The 16,851-nt window shown below is 38.7% G+C and overlaps 1 protein-coding gene across 2 annotated transcripts in view; it reads right to left on the bottom strand.

The window, feature by feature from the left end:
• Nucleotides 1-16,851, bottom strand: part of rbfox3a (RNA binding fox-1 homolog 3a) — a 622,615-nt gene that overhangs the window by 59,880 nt on the left and 545,884 nt on the right. For both annotated transcript variants that reach the window (XM_086140611.1, XM_086140610.1), the window contains exon 5: nucleotides 11,449-11,697. In XM_086140611.1, the coding sequence (XP_085996737.1) occupies nucleotides 11,449-11,697 (249 nt within the window). The remainder of the gene's footprint in view (nucleotides 1-11,448; nucleotides 11,698-16,851) is intronic.

Here is a 16,851-nt window from a genome sequence, read left to right as displayed (position 1 = left end):
AATGTGTGATGTGCTGTTTTACATTTTTTTTCTGATTATCAACTCTTTTAAATTCATATGTTGCACAGATTTAAAAAGACATTGTTGACAGTATTTCCAGAACCAGAACCCCTTGAACAATCTTCTAGGCTATTCTTGAGACTCACAGGCTTTATCGTTTTACTGCAGTCGAATAGTTAAAGAGGATATCAACTGCTTGAAGCCCATTTAAAGGAAAAGTAAACCCAGGTTGTTTTTTAGTTGTCAACACAAAGTGCTGTCATTGCTGGTTTTGTGAGGATTTCCTGCCTGTTTGATCAAAGTTGACGGAGGTGCTTCAGTCTTTGTAATGCAGAATTGTTAGAGATGAAATCTTTCCCCCGCTTTGACAACCTGAAATGAAACTGCATTGTAAAGGATTAAAAGATGCAGAACATTGGAATGTTATATATGATTGGTGATACAAAGACATATAGACTAAGCAATGGGTCTGTCTGAGATGTATCAGCTTGATCCAGCCTTCCAGTTCAAGGCTGCAGCACTGTGTTGTTTGCTGTCAGAAGTGGAAAAAAGGGAGACTGAGCACCGAGAGTTGATGTACATAACATATCCGACCAACATAAGCTTGGAGGAGAAGAAGAGAGAAAGAATGAAAGAGAAAGAGATTGAGATGGAGCGATGATGTCAGCTAAACCTGCCCGATCAATGAGGGAGAAGTGCTGAAGGTAGCAGCATTCATACTGAGAGAGAGAGAGAGAGAGAGAGAGAGAGAGAGAGAGAGAGAGAGAGAGAGAGAGAGAGAGAGAGAGAGAGAGAGAGAGAGAGAGAGAGAGAGAGATGTATACAGTCTAAGTGCTGATTGAAGAGAGAACAGTAAAATGGAAAGACAGGGAAGTGAGGATAATGGCATTACATCACTCAGACACACACACACGCATACACACACATACACACACAGACACACGCACACACAGACTTAAGCTGAGTATACAATAAGTGCTTTACTGAATGGGATGCAGAGTTAATCAGATGCCTGTCTGTGTTTAACAAACTTTTAAAGGGTCTGATATCCAAAAGCCCCCTTTGGTGTCTGATCTGGACAAAAGGGGATAAATTGCTGGACATTGATGTTTGAAATGACACCTTTGCTTATTTTTTTGATCCAGATTTGTGCCCAAAATTGCACCTAGTTTTGAGCTTGATCAGATGAGTCAAATACAATTCATAATCAATAAATGAATTAATGAATGAATCAATCAAGTCATTTGCTATTTTGAGTGTTCAGAGGTGACATAGCATTGATTCATAATCAGTAAAAATTAGCATTTTGCTGTTGTTACATGTCTTTTATCTTTATCAATTTCATGCTATCAAAAAGCTTAATGAAGTATATTTTCATCATCTTTACATCTTTTTCATTTTTTTTTGCACATATTAATGTATTTTTCAGTAAAATCTCTCTTGATTTTAACACATTTGACATCACTGAACAGCATCACCATAACCTGCACTGTGTCAGGAGTGGAAACGGCACTTTTAATTTCTCATATGATGTAAATATGTTCAAACATGCCCAAATGTGTCTCTCTTGAGCGTTCAAATTTGTATTTCACCTGTGAATAGAGGTGAGCCATCGATCCCCACTTTTCACTGAACTAAGCCAACAAATGTGAAGGTGATGTCAAACTCTGCAATGCAGTGAGGAGAAAAATATATCGCTCATCCTCCTGTTGGGGTTATGAAACAGTGAAATAACCCAAAAAGTTGAAATTGTTTATAGGTATGGTAAACATATGGGTTGGTGTAGTAGCTTATTGTATATGTGTTTCATTTCACCATAGCCATTCCAATTGACAGGGGACGGGGTTGCTCAAGGGTTAAGGCACATATTAAAACTCTTTATCATCACAATTAGTCCCTCATCTGCACAAACAGACTGCTTCATGAAATAGCGCGATATCTACAACAAATAATTAAAATAAGAGGTGCATTATGTGCTCTGATGCAGAAACATGTCCAGTATTCATATATGCACGGAGGCCTATTGAGGCATATGGTATAGACCGATGTTGCAAGCAAGTCATCATTTTTATATGTTGGAAGCATCTGTGTCAACAAAAAGAAAAAAGAAAAAAAAAAGTATAACTGCTTATTCTAATTAAGTCAATACACCAGTGGAAGACATAACTGGTTTTATTGAGCCTTTCACGGGGTGCATGCCAAAATCGAATTCAGCAAACAGAGGTTCTATATATATGCGTGGATCTATATACTCGCTGAGATCAAAGATATGACGGGCATAAAGCAGCTTAAAGAAACATATTCTTTATTCTGTAAGAAGATATATAATATGATTGTGAGCAAAAGATAATATCAAGATCGCTGTTAATTGTGTTAAGTTATAAAATTGGTCTTCATATTTGTCATTTCACAGGGCTAGAGATGATGGGTGGCACGGTGGCGCAGTGGTTGGCGCTTCAGCCTCACAGCATGCAAGTTTGCATGTTCTCCCCGTGTCTGCGTGGGTTTCCTCCCACAATCCAAAGACATTAACAAACAGTTAATTGGAAATATTTAGGAAAATTGTGTAAAAGAGTGAGTGAGTGAATGTTTTTTTTTGTGTCTATATATGGGGCCCTGCGATTGACTGGCGACTGGTCGTGGGTGTACCCTGCCGCTCGCCTGATGACAGCTAGGATAGACTCCAGCATCTCCTGCGGCCCTGCGTGCAGGATAAGCATCAGAAGATGGATGGATGGCAGGTTTTAGAGATGACAGGTATTTTTCTTGTGGTTTTCCATTTTCCATTTTTTTTTTCTTCATATGCCTTTTTTTTCTTTCATTGTAATATTAAATTGAATATTTCTTTCATTTTTTTCTTTCATCGTATCTTGATGTTTCGTATTGTATAATGTATATTATATTAAAATATACCTCCTCCTTCCTACTATTATCCATTACTGTTATGTTTTTACTTGAAACTCTGGCACAACAATTTCCTTCGGGATAAATAAAGTTGTTCTCATCTCATCTCATAATGTTAATGTCGTAAACAGTACAGACCTCAGAAAGACCATTACATGATCAACTGACAGTATTTAAACAACGAAACAACATTTGAATTTTTTTGATAGCGTTTTGCCGGATTTCTTACCTCATACATACCAAGTGTAAATAAAAAACAAACACGCAAATAAATAAAATTGCTAAGAAACAATTACTACCTTCTAATTAAGTTACTGGAAGCCATGCTCCCTTCCATGTTTGTTCAGTCACTTTAAATTCCGGGAGACATATTTTTTAAATTATTCACTTTTTCTTCATCCAGTGTCTGATAATGATAATGGGATTATAACCTTGTTCATTTTTTAGTAATGAGCATGTGATAATAGAAATATCCATTATTCCCAATGTCCAATATCCAAATATTTTGCTATACAAAATTATATGGAGAAGCTCTCTCGGGACTTTGGGATAGTTCACCAAAGCAGTTTTTCCCCTTCCCTCTCTCGGTGTAAGTAATAAAAAGCTGGAACAATGTGGTCTTTACCTTGCAAAACAAAGTGTCTAGACTTTTGAGCTTGTGTGGTATATATAAGCAAAAAAAAAAAAGGCAAAACATTTGATTTCCATTTCTGTTTTTCTTAGCTGGAAAACAAACCAAGAGGAATGTGTTCTAGATTTACAAACCCGTCAAACAAGCTTGACTTCATTCTATCGTTCAACTGAATCTGTTAGTTACCTGATAATTTGATTTTAATTCAAAGGAGAAGGCGTAAATTCATTCATTTATTGTCTATACCTCTTGCAATCAGGGTCTCACTGAGTGAGAGGCGGAGTTCACCCTGGACCATCACATGGCAGGTGATCACATGGCCAAATATAGACATGTAGATATTCACTCTCTAATTCACAAATCTGGGCAATTTAGGTCTTCCAAATGAACCTACTGCATGTCTTGGGATTGTGGGAGGAAACCAGAAAACCTGGAGAAAACCAGACATGTGAAAAAGACGCAGAAAAGCTCCCTGTTGGCATCGAACCAGGGACCTCTGCTGCTCGGAAAAAGCGCTGATAACTACACCAGCACGCTGCCTCAGAATTAATTCACAATTTATGCAGATATTACAGAATAAGACATTTTTGTAATATCTGAGGGCAAATCTCTTTTAGATTGAAGCAAAGGAGCATGTAAAAGTTCCTCTAGCATCCTTCTGTTTAAATTGTGTGTAACAAATTAGAGCATTCAAGTCAACACAAAATGTTTTTTTAACTGGACACTGTGGAGGGTTTAATTTCTCATGATAGTTGTAACACATCTTTTTCGAGAGCATGGTTTTGTTATTAGTTTTTGGATGGATGGGAAACTTTTTGGAGCAACAGCTACACCAAACCTGCTTTAGTAGCGGATGATTCAAGTAATAAAACAAGAAATAACTGCTTTTAAATTAATCAAGAGTTGACACACTTTAGGATGGCGCCAACATTTTCTTTTCACATAATATTCAGGGACAGAAATGCATCTCCATGCCAACCAAGCAATTATTACTGTTGCTCTGCTCCTCCTCATGCTGTTCTTCCCTCCCTTTTTACCTCGCGCTCTCCTCACCTCTCTCTCTGGAGCCATATGCCGCTGAGAGCTGCCTTTGCTCTGTTTTGCCTTTTAATTTCGTTAATTGCATGATAATCAAGCCACATATGCTTGAGAAGGGGAGCAGAGGTGGGGCCTAATTAGAAAGGTGCGCTTTGTGTCAAAGGAGGTAAAAGGGGGGATTTTCCAGCAGAAGCTCCAAGATAAATTACTGAGAGTGTGTGAGGCGACGTGGTGACTACTGATGATTCAAGTCAAGACAGTGAGTTACTACATCCGCTACATTCAGCCAGCAAATAAATACATTTGGCTGCTTCATCTAAATCCAATAAAGTCAAGATAACAGATATCATATACCAAATATACAACTCAACATATATAAAGGGTTAAGGCTATGATAATAAAGGAGAAATTGATGGATATTTTTTCAGATTGCACAACGGAAAAAACTTCTCATTAGCCTGGCTGTCTCACATCGGTAATGTGAATGTGGTTCAAATAACCTTAAGCAGTAACAGAAAGGGAACAGAAACAAAGGTGAAAAAGAAAATGCTAATTAGTGCACATTCAATACTCTGGATATGAACTTCATTGTTCACAGACTTAATTTTCCACTCACTGATGTTAAGGATAACATTGACCATTTATATATTTTTTTTAACCCACAAAGCTACAGCAATCGGAGTAATCAGACCAAGACTGGTCTGATCTGACCCAATTGGGAAAAAAAAAAAAAAACAACTAAAAAAAGCATTATCTTTGTAATTTCACCCAATTGCAAATTGTGTCCTCGCTGAGACTGGTGACGCAAATATGTTGATGTTTGATATGTGATGTTATTTTCAAATAAATGAATGCATCTTAATGTCTTATTTTAATTCCTTCTTAGTTTTAATTATAATTATGCATTGTTCATTGACTTGATGGAATTATGACAGAAGGATAGGACAGCCTTGGATGGATCAATGGGCAACTGGAATACTAAACTGCAAAGGTTAGTCCCACAGTAATAAACATAAAGTTGACATACCAACTACATCTTCATTGTCATTCCGAATGAGGACATGGTTGAAAAATGGAGCTGGAAAATGGGTTTAAGAGTAAATTGTGCTCATGGGTAGAATTTCAGCACGGCTAGAACGCTGAAGGAAATATATGGTTTGTTGATGAATTATTGTGTAATTGACCAACAACACAGTCCATATTGGTTTGTTTGTTTTCAAGCTGTTGAATGTTTCACAAATTTATGTTGGTTTATATAGAAGCCAAAAAGGAATCAGGCTGAAAATCTCAGTTTATCTATGTAGATAAACATGTAAAAGCAATAAAACATTAGATCACAGTTGATCAGTCAGTAATCAAACAGAAATGAAATCAGTGGGATGATATAATTCAGGAGTAAGTGTCTCAACCCACCAACTGACCAAACCTTCACTTTGCATTCAACACTATTTTGTGAATTTGGGTTAGATTTATTTTAAATCAGTAATAAGAACTGAGGGGTGTCTTCCTTTTCCAACACATTCATGTTAGATAGCTTCTCCTATGCTGTTACTTGATTTAAGCCAACATGGTCATAGTGGAGTGATCCTTTAACCTAGAAACAAACATTCCTTTTTCTCAGTTTTCTTTATTTCTACAATTGGTCCCATGGGTTTTGCGTTTGATTTGCAGATCATCTATAGCCGGAGTAAGCATTGAATTCTCATTGATTTGGTAAGTCTTATGTGTTATGTGAAATAATCCCATTCAAAGGAGGTAGTGCGTCACAAATCCCTACATAGAGTGTGTTGCTTCGGTTGATCCCAGTTTCACTGGAGTCCTCCATCCCATGTGTGTTTGTGTGCACGCTAGCCTGTGGAGCTGGCTGTACTCCTTCATTAAGCTTGGCATGGTATGGAATGGAACAGCTTTAAGGCTGTAAGCCGTCTTCTGCCACAGTCAGAAAATCCATCTCTGCCTTTCTTTTCTTTTCTTTCACTGTGGTCGTCATGCCTTCACCATCCATGGTGTGTGAGCAGCCAGGGAGGAAGAGGAAATAATTACATTAACATTATCATACACAGCCAGCCCGAGCTTCGTCCGCTGTCACCGGGGAAACAGTGCCACTGAGCTGCAAAGTGTGTGAATGTGTGTGTGTGTGTGTGTGCATGTGTGTGTGTGTATGTCTGTGTGCGTGTACGTGCGTGTCTTTTCTGTGTGAGAAGGAGAGTGAGAAAAAGAAAGGAAGAGAGTGCTGTTTCATTAACTAACTAAAACACAAACTAATCTAACAAAGAAAGACTTTCTCCTACTGAACACACACATGCACATAGACACACACACACACACCAAGCTACCCCAAACCCCTCTATCTGATTACACACCCAATTAGATCCCAGCTGTGTCTTCACTATATTTTTAAGTGAACACATGTGAGTGTGTGTGCATGTGTGTGTGTGTGACTTGCTGAGCTCAGCAGCCGCCTGTAAACCACCTCCACAGGACTATAATGGAATCAGATGGGAGAGCGGCCAGACAGGTAGATTACACACAGCTCCAGAGCTGACACTCACCTGGGATTAGACCAAAGCACACACACAAACACACACACACACACACACACACACACACACACACACACACACACACACACACACACACACACACACACAGCCCTAAAGTCTTGTAAACACAATACTCATCTATGAATCTGACAGATGTGTTAGAAATTTGCACGTGTGGAAGACATGAAGACATGATCCTCAAGGAAAAAGACATTACAAGTTTAATGCTAAAGCCATGCACTATATACATTCTATACAGTATGTTCGTTTCTGACAGAAGGGAGTATACGGGGGGCTTTAACACCCAGGATACGGATGACTTCACATGCAGCTGTGAGAAACAATTAATAAGTAAATGTGCAAGACCCTCAAAAGAGACTAAATGACCCAACTATTCAACATCAGCTGTTTTTGTATGCAAGCATGGCTTTATTAACTCAAATCCCTGCTCAAATCTCCATTAAACATTGGTTTAGAGCTTTGGATTGTGCCCTTCTGTGAAAATCAAGCCGAACCGGCAAAGGTATTTGCCTTTTTTTTTTCCCTATCTGCTATGAAGACACAATTCACTGCATTCCAACATAAACTGACAACTAACCTTAGACTGACAACACTTTAATGTTCTATTATCTGTTGAAATTGGCTGATTTAATATTGATCTGGGAATTTTGACACCACCCTTTGTTATATTATGTATATATATATTTTGGTGAACAATTTCCTCTGTTTTTTAAAAAAAAAAAATGTACCTTGCTAGCAAGTGGAGTTTTCTGAAGATAGATTATACGTTGGATTTGGACCAAACCGCAGCTGAAGCTGGACACTCAGAAATGTATTATTTATGCTCATTTGTTATCAAGGGACGTTGCAATGACTCAAATTTCAATTCTCTCTCCTACCTCTAGTGGCGGTCTGAACCCGGCTGCCTGCCTTTGGTTCTGCCCAATCACACTCAGCGTCTGGTCAGCATTATTATTTTTTTTCCAACCCCCCGCATTCTTGGAATCAATGGGGGAATGGTGTGGGTCCTTGCAAGGTCAGAAAATAAGGCTTACTGTACAATCATTAAACAGGCCTGCGAGACTTAGTTGACAACGCAGTTGTGCAACTTGGTCTGCCCAGAATCAAAGGGGAATTGATTGAAAAACATGTTCATCCCACATGCCTCAGAGGAGATCGCGCTGCTTTGCTAGTTCATAACTGAGAATGTCTCCCGTTGACTTTCTCAGGGATCACAGATGCAACAGCTGAACGTGACCATTCATTCATTTAAAATGTGAGAGACAACTGTCAGAAAAGGTGACAGATTTAAAAAGACACCATAGCCTGCCTCCTTTCCGAGGCATGGTTTACATCTAATGTTGATGACTTGGATCAGGTTCATGTCATGAAAGTTTCTCGCAGTAACAAAATGACAGCGAGTGAAAATGCATATGACGTGTTAGGCAACGATGCCCAATCGGAGTGTGTGAGTGGGCTGAAAAAGGATGACTATCCTCATTTCATATTCAAAATGTTGATAAATATGTAAAATCAGAGCAAAAAATTACCTGAGGTCAATGTCTCGATACCGATGGATTAAAAGATTAAAAAAATTTTTTTTTTTTTTGTAAATTTTGTTGATAACAGACCAAAATACAGTCTTAAATGGCTTAAAAGTACATATATTTTTGCTCATTTCAAGTTCTGTGTCAAAATTTTTTAAACCAATCCACTTTTCATGTCCATCTTAACTGTAATTTACGACCAAAATCTTTCTGATTACAAACTGGTAATAAAAGAAAGTAAAAAAAAAACCAACAACATATTCCTCACTAACACGTGTTGAAATAATCTCTCAACAATTTTTATTTAGCAATTTTATTATCCTCAAATCTAGACAGGAAGCTCAAGAATCCAGTACCGGATTTGTCATGTCAACGCATCCTTTATTTGAAGTCTTTTTATTAAGAACCACGCAGCACTTATTAAAAAGTCGAACTGACCTTAAAAAAAGGACTGTCATCTTCTACATTTTTAAGGGACCTTTAAGATTTGCATTTGAGTACCCCCTGTCACAGACATTGAGAGTATTATATGAATAAATCTATAATATATACTGCATGTAATCAGACTGTCAATGCAGCACTGACAGGCTTATATAATGTGTTAGTAAAGTGGCACAGTGTCGAGCTGATGCATTGGTTTGACCCAGGTAACAGTATATTTTTATGACAATGAATGCAGTAAATGTGTCTGTTAGGCTGCAGTGAAAGTCTATATGGTGTCTTCCTACTTTAGCTTCCACTAACTATGTCTCTTGACAGTAACAGTTACAGCCTGTGACAAACTCTCCACGGTGACTGTAAAACACCCCCGGTAATGCTGACTGTACCGTGTCTTCTCGCGGAGCTGGACTCCCCTACTCTGCCATCAATGTCTGTTCACTCCCATACCTTCCCAGCATGCTCCAGTCTTATTGGCCCTGACAGCTTGAAGGCTCCTCATCCAGACACGAGTGCAGGTGCACTTAACTAGAGGGTGGACATCCTTAGCGGCGCCCGTGCTGAAATTCAGCTGAAATATAGCTCATTTGACTCTAACGTCAAGTTATCTATCAGCGCATCCCTGCTGCATCTGTGTGTGAATTCATGCGAGCGCATATTTTTGGCCGGGGAGATCACTACACAACATTTTAAGTGAAATCTATCTGTTCTCTGCTCATTGTGTATGTCTTCTGGGTCTCATTTACTGCCTTGCTTCATGCATTTTCTTAGATTTTGGTGCTTTTATTAGGAGCAAAGGGTTGCCCCCCTTTTTTAAAGTTTTGGGTTTCATCGAACGTCAAAGGAACTTCAGAGAGAAAGTCCTGGAGTCTGGAGTCGACAAGAGAGGTTTCGCGAATTCCCCGCGGACCCCACAGTGCACCACCCACCACTACAAAAGCATCTACAGTGAGCGAACTCTGCGTCTCAACTAGCTCAAAATCTTACAGCCTTCAAAGGAAAATATCACAGCACGGATTAGTGGCAAAATCCATACAGTCATTCTTGTGATGGTAAAAGTTAAATTAATGTTAAGCATTAAGCTACCTTGTTACGGCGGCGGCTTAATGCTTCTTTCTTGAAACAACCCGGCAACAATTCTTGTCGAAATCTTCTCGTGTTGGCGACCGGACGAGGGGTGAAACGTCTTCGGGTGAAGAAATTTAAGTCCGGTTGCCAAGACAAGAAGATTTTGACAAAAATTCACTTTGACCTGGACGACTGAGACCCTCCACAGACAACCTGGAAACAACACTTTTTAAATCCCCTAAACTCCAAAAGACTAATGTGAGGATCTAAGATCATGAATGTTAAAGTACAAATTTGACCAAATTGTGGCTCCTGTCTCACTGAAGGCAGAAGTAGCCTTAGTTTCATTTTATGTGGATATATTATCTGCATTGATTTTTCTGTCAATGTCACATCACACGTTTATACATTTGAACAAATACCCAAGGTATTGATTGGTGAGGTATTGATTGAACAAACCGGTTTCAATTTCTTTCTGCTGCTGAATAGTCTCAAAAAAACATCAATAAGTAAAAATAATTGTAAACAAAAATGTGAGGAGAAAAATGTGAGGAGAAAAATTGTTGGACTATGTTCGACTCTAAAAAAAAGAACATATGTTTCATCAACAAGCCGCTCAAAATCAAACAGAATATTTGATTCATCTGCTTCAATGGGAGGCACGTCAGCAGATTATCTGATTTATACCTGTTTTATATCAACAGATAAATGAGACATGAAACTGATCTGTAGAGCCAGAATCTTTGTTTTTTTTTCTTTTTTTTTAATTTTGTATCATTCATTTGATTTTCTGGTGGTGCAGAAATCATCAGAACTGAGCTATTTAGTCTACGTCACATTTGATCAACCCCGGGTTTGAAAAACTTGAATATCTGGTTCCGAATCACATTCAGATATGATGTTTTTTCCAATGTTGATCTCGGTCTAGGGAACCACATCTGACTAAATATTTTGAGTGTTGGGCCGTCAACCGGTCTGTTTGAGAGGAAAAGGAAACTAAAAGGTTATGTTGCCATAGAGTGATGTACTGCAGCCCAGTAAAGAGCCAAAGCTCTGTCTTCCTCATTTTCCACTCCCAGAGTAAAAGACAAGGAAAAAGCCCTTGAAGAAATTATAATAGATGTCCTGCACCCCAAGATTTGCATGTCATGAATACTTACTTTGATCATCCAGGAGTTTTAAATGCATGTGAGTGTGTGTGTGTGAGTGCATGTGTGTGTGTGTGTGAAAGAGAGAGAGACTCGGAGAGAGACAGAGCGAGAGAGAGAGAGACACTCACCGTTACTGTGTTGGCTGTAAGGGCGGGGGTGTTGCTGTCATTTCCCGGCTGTTCGGTCTGTGTGTGTGTCGGCGTGTACAGTGTCAGAGCGTGCTCGGCCACCGTGCTCGGTCCCGTGAAGTCTGCCGGCGGGTGGGTGTGGGGTGTGGCGTACTCAGCGGGGATCCCATTCTGTGGTGGAGGGGGGTACTGGGCCGGTGGGAATGGCTGGGCCATGGCTTCGGGCGGAGCTGGGGCTTCTTGGTTACCCTGCAGGTACGGACAGTAAAAACAGGAAAATTAAAAGGTTGGATTGTAATTGATAATGCGTCATTATTTTAATCAAACTAGCATCATTTAAATGAGCAGACTTTAAATACTTAATACACGTCACTCCTGGACATTTAGACCCGAAACACTCTTTAGATTTAACACATACTATAAGTAATTCAACATGAAAATGACAACAGTCTCCAGATTTATGAGGAGGATTTTTTTAATGCACTTTTTTTTCTGCCTCTTGAAGAAAGCCTTATATTTTAAAACAACCAGTTACCATTCTGTAGCGTTTGTTAACCTGAGGAAGGAAAGATTCTGCATGATTTATACTGAAGTTTCAGTGGCGCCATCACATTATTTTAATGTATTACATGAAATGGAAGTGCTTTTCATGGAAATGAATGGTGGCCCAGCTTAGGTGCTGCTATTATACATCCATGGAGTGGACACCGCTGGAGGCTGCCGGCATAAAACAACTGATTCCCTCGACAAAAGTGTCAGTGGTCAACGGGTTTGGGGAAAAAAAATCCCCAAATAAAAGCATTGTGTTCTTTAAAAATTGTAAATTTGTCAAAAGAGAAAGGAAAAAAAAGACATGAAATAAAACAAAAGCAGTGACAAAAATGAAAACTGAGCAGCACGTGAATCATGAATCTGCATCTGCTGCATTGCAGTCGCCTCAAGTTATGGTTCCCTTCCTTTTACTGTTCAATAAAAAGGCTGCATCTTTATATTGGAGGGCGGTAGAGATATGATTGGCAGTTAAGTTTGGAATTATGTTGGCGAGAAAAGACAAGACTGAAAGAAAGTGTAGGTAAGACAGCTATCCACAGAGAGTTAGATTAACGCCTGAGGATTTGTTGTAAAATCCTAATAGTTTGAAAAAGACTGACAGATAATGAGTGAAATCATCATACGACGACTCAATGAAATAAAGAAAAAAAAAGATGTTCCTCATTGTTTGTGTTGTGTACCTGTGTGATACACAAAAAGGAAGTTGATTCTTTTTTTTTATCTGCTATGTACCTGACAAAAAAAAAGATTATTTGCTTCAATTGTGGAACCAATGTGTCTGATCACACATGTGCTACTTTGATTGTGCCTCAAATTTGCGGGACAAAATCAAACCAGCATAGTTGGAAACGGATGCAAGATGGGAGAGAGACAAGAGAGATCAATTAACTTTTTTGCTCTGGTTTGAAATGTGTGTTGTTAATATGAGTCGGCATCTCCCGTCTCCTCACTTGCTTTGCCCGTTTTCTTCTCCATGTTGAGATGAACATCGCGCTCTTTCGGCCCCTTCTGGCCTCAACCTCATTTACATGCTCGTGAGATAATAACTCCACCCGACCGATGATGATGAATCCATCTGACATATTAGCGCCCCACCTTTCTTCCGCACTGCTTCAGAACTTGATGGGATACGGCTTAAAAAATTAAAAAATCAATCGCTGCAACTTTTTGAGAAGGGATGAGGCTTTGACCTTAGTCCTGTCCAAAGGATCCTCCAATCAATAGCTGTATTGAAGTTGGCTATTCTTATGCATGGAGATTGATGGCGTTGAGCATAACAAAGCAGTTTTCTGATGTCTCGCTGACTGTTGGATGTTCCTTCTTGAGAGTCCTTGCCCACTCTACAGGCGGGAGACACACTATGCTCAACCTGGGGTTTATTTTAGCTCGATTTAAATACAGGTAAAGAAAGAAATCTCCATCAGAGTCAAATAACGTGCCCGATGAACTGAAAAGAATGCTACACACTTGATAAAAATAAAATCATCATTACAAAATTGCTGCCATAAACACAGGGTGAATGTCATCGAGACACACTTATTTCATGATTTTGTGCGATTACTTGTGAGTAATTTATCACTTAAACTAAATGATCTGGATTTATGTAACCAAATATACTATTTGCACATTTCCTTCAGCTGTATTCTTTCTAGGATGCCAATAGGTTGGATCATGCTTGTTGAGTCCCTATGAAAAATCATGTTCATTTATCTATTTATTAATTTAATGGATGGATTGATTTTGTCTACCCATTTGCCGCTAGAAGCAGGTTTGACGGATTATTTTAGAAGGAAGGGGCATTTATAGTTCCCTCTATCTAAGATGACCTTAACCAATACCACAATATAATAATAATAATAATAATAATAATAATAATTTATTCTTTATTAATCCCTGTGAGGAAATTTGTTCTCTGCAATGAACCCATCGTGGATGAACCATGAGCAGTAGGCTGCCGTTGACCAGTGCCATGGGAGCAGTTAGGGGTTCAGGGTCTTGCCAGGTCAACCAAAAAAAAACCAAAAAACAACAGTAAGAAGTTTAGAAAATTAAAGAAAGCTGATGGCCTCAAAACTTAAAAACTCAAGGGTCTGCTCAAGACTACAACTATTACGTTGTTCAGAAATTCCTTTTTTTCACTAAATCAACTCAATTCTTTAAGCTACTCAAACCCATTTACCTCTAACTTTTTAATTATAACGTTATTGTTGCACACAGTCATTCACTAACACTTCTCCCTCTAAGTCACTTCAAGTTAGGCTTCCGTCAATCACAAATTAGTTCTTGTTAATCAATACTGTTGAGTTCATTTAACTCAAAAATTGTCTCGAAGTTGACTAAGTATAGTCAATAAATTTTCAGTGAAATTGTTTACCATCTGCTGTTCAGGTATTTTTTTCATTCTGGGAGTATTTATTTTATTTTTATTTTATTTTATTTTATTAAAAAAAAATATATATATTTTTTTTAGCATGTCTTCTCCTTTACCTTTACCTGAAAACCTACAAATTCTGCGCTGATCTTCAACCTTTAAGTAGCTCTCCATTCATTCATTCATTCATTCATTCATTCATTCATTCATTCATTCATTCATTCATTCATTCATTCATGTATTTGCTAATTTCTTTCATTTCCTTTTCAAAACATCCAGATTAGCTTTCTCTCCTGTTATATTTAAAGCCTGTACTACCATCTACTCATCAATCATTGGTGGCTGATACACGGCCTATTGATGTGTATCTTGGTCATGCTTGACAATGGAATAGAATGCCATGTGACAGAGTACACCACAGAGAAACAAAAAAAAGTAGATGAAACAATGGCTATGCCATTGGACTGTGCTTCTTATTGCATTGCAGAGCGCTTGGAGGGAATAGGTATGTCACATCACACACTCAATCAGTTTCATCCAATAGAACAAGGTAAAATTTGTGGAAATCCTTCTTTTTTTTTTTTCAAGGGGTGTATTTTATCAGGATGTCAAGTCACTCAGCCAGATGGTCTGAAATCAAAATAGGATTGGAAAGGGGTATACTGAAAGTCTGACTCACCTCATTTTGTTTTGGGCGCACATTTAACTATTCCTCTCCAAAATGTGAATGCTAGATGCATTTGTTTCTGCTAGAAAAGATCAGACTTGTTTTTCAGGACAGAAATTTGATCAGACTCCAATTGCAAATTTGAATATTACTTTTGATTCCATATCCTGTGACTAATGCCTCATCACATAGTTTTTTTTAATTTTCTTTTTTTAAAATCTTTTTTTTTTGATACCTCTTCTCTTCTATTGTTAGTGTGGTAGTGAGTGAAGGTACTGACCTGTTTGCTCTGTCAGATTAAGACATATTTTCTATGTTGCTCGAGTCAAGATGACACAATTTTTTGAACAATTTTGAAAAATCAATTCAGTGCAAGCTGTTGCCACTGATGTACATATACAGAATAATTACAAACTGACCATAATCCAATCAACATGTCATGGAGTATAACTATTAAAGGTACTTGATAACTTTTTGGTTAAAATAAAACAATGTATTTCAAGTTTTGATTTTCAATTCTGAACCTGAATAATTCTCATATTGACAAGGTCTCATCGAAGGTAAACAAACAAATAAGGACTAAAAATGTTTGCAAATGAAGCAGAAATCTTTGATTTGTCTGGGGCAGATCACTGGTTCCTTGTGGCTACAGCAAGAGGTACATATAGAGAAATCCAGCTTACAGATTGCACTGTTCATACAAATACAAATGTATTGAGACAAAGTCACTGATTTGGATGATGTTTTTAAAAAAGGAAAAAATACTACTAAATGTTATCATATGTAAAATCATGTAATTTAGTATTTCTGTAACAGACTTAATAGGTTTTGGGTCCATGCTCTCTAATTCCCTACTCATTATGTTGCTCGGATTTTTCTTTTGTTAATCTGGATGTAGTCAATGCAGGGTGCAGCCAGTCTTGCTTCACTAAAACAGGGAGCTTCATTGATAGGCCTCCTTGTCTTATACCATTGGTAAGGACCTGAGCTGATATATGGCTCCATAGCGGTCAATACACATAGCGGAGGTAACGACACACACACACACACGCGCACACACACACACGCGCGCACACACACACACAGACACACCACCGCCACCACCACCACCACCACCAGTGAGCCATGAACAAAGACAGTCAAGTTAAAAAATGGCAAGTGAGTTTGTGAAGTGAGAAGCTGTAGAGAAAATGCTTCACCTGGAAGGTTTCATTTTAGTATGCCTAAATCACGCACTGATGTGTGATACATCTCCTGCTATGCACACACATATGCACACGCATACACACAAACACACAGAAATACAAAGTGCACCGCTAAGGTTTTAAGGCACAAAAGGCACAGTATGAATGGAGAGCGTGAGAGCAGGAAAAAGAAAGAGAGAGGGAGTGAGAGAGAGAGAGAGAGAGAGAGAGAGAGAGAGAGAGAGAGATAGAGAGAGAGAGGGAGTTAGAGATGCTGAACTTCCATCATCCATCAAAGTGACTGAGGCGCTGACACACTGAGACATCCCCAGATCCTTGTCGACAAATTGCGCTGGTAAATGATTTCTCCTATCAGCTAAATCATACTATCCATCCCTCTCTCCCTCCATCCTTCCATCCATCTCTCTACATCACCCACCACCCTCTCCCTCTCTCTTCCTCCATCCTCCATCTTTCCCTCATTGAGTTTATTTCTCCGTGGCTCAGTGGAGCGCCATGCGTGATGTCTGATGGACTCCTGCTTCACATTAGGGACATGTATGACACACACACACACACACACACACACACACACACACACACACTGGTGGGAAGTTGTTACTTCAGGC

The sequence above is a fragment of the Fistularia commersonii genome, chromosome 33 (genome assembly GCF_037954325.1).
Source record: "Fistularia commersonii isolate RoL2024-O1a breed Wild chromosome 33, RoL_Fcom_v1.0, whole genome shotgun sequence".
NCBI lineage: Eukaryota > Metazoa > Chordata > Actinopteri > Syngnathiformes > Fistulariidae > Fistularia > Fistularia commersonii.
This window is presented reverse-complemented; position numbering and strand designations above follow the sequence as displayed.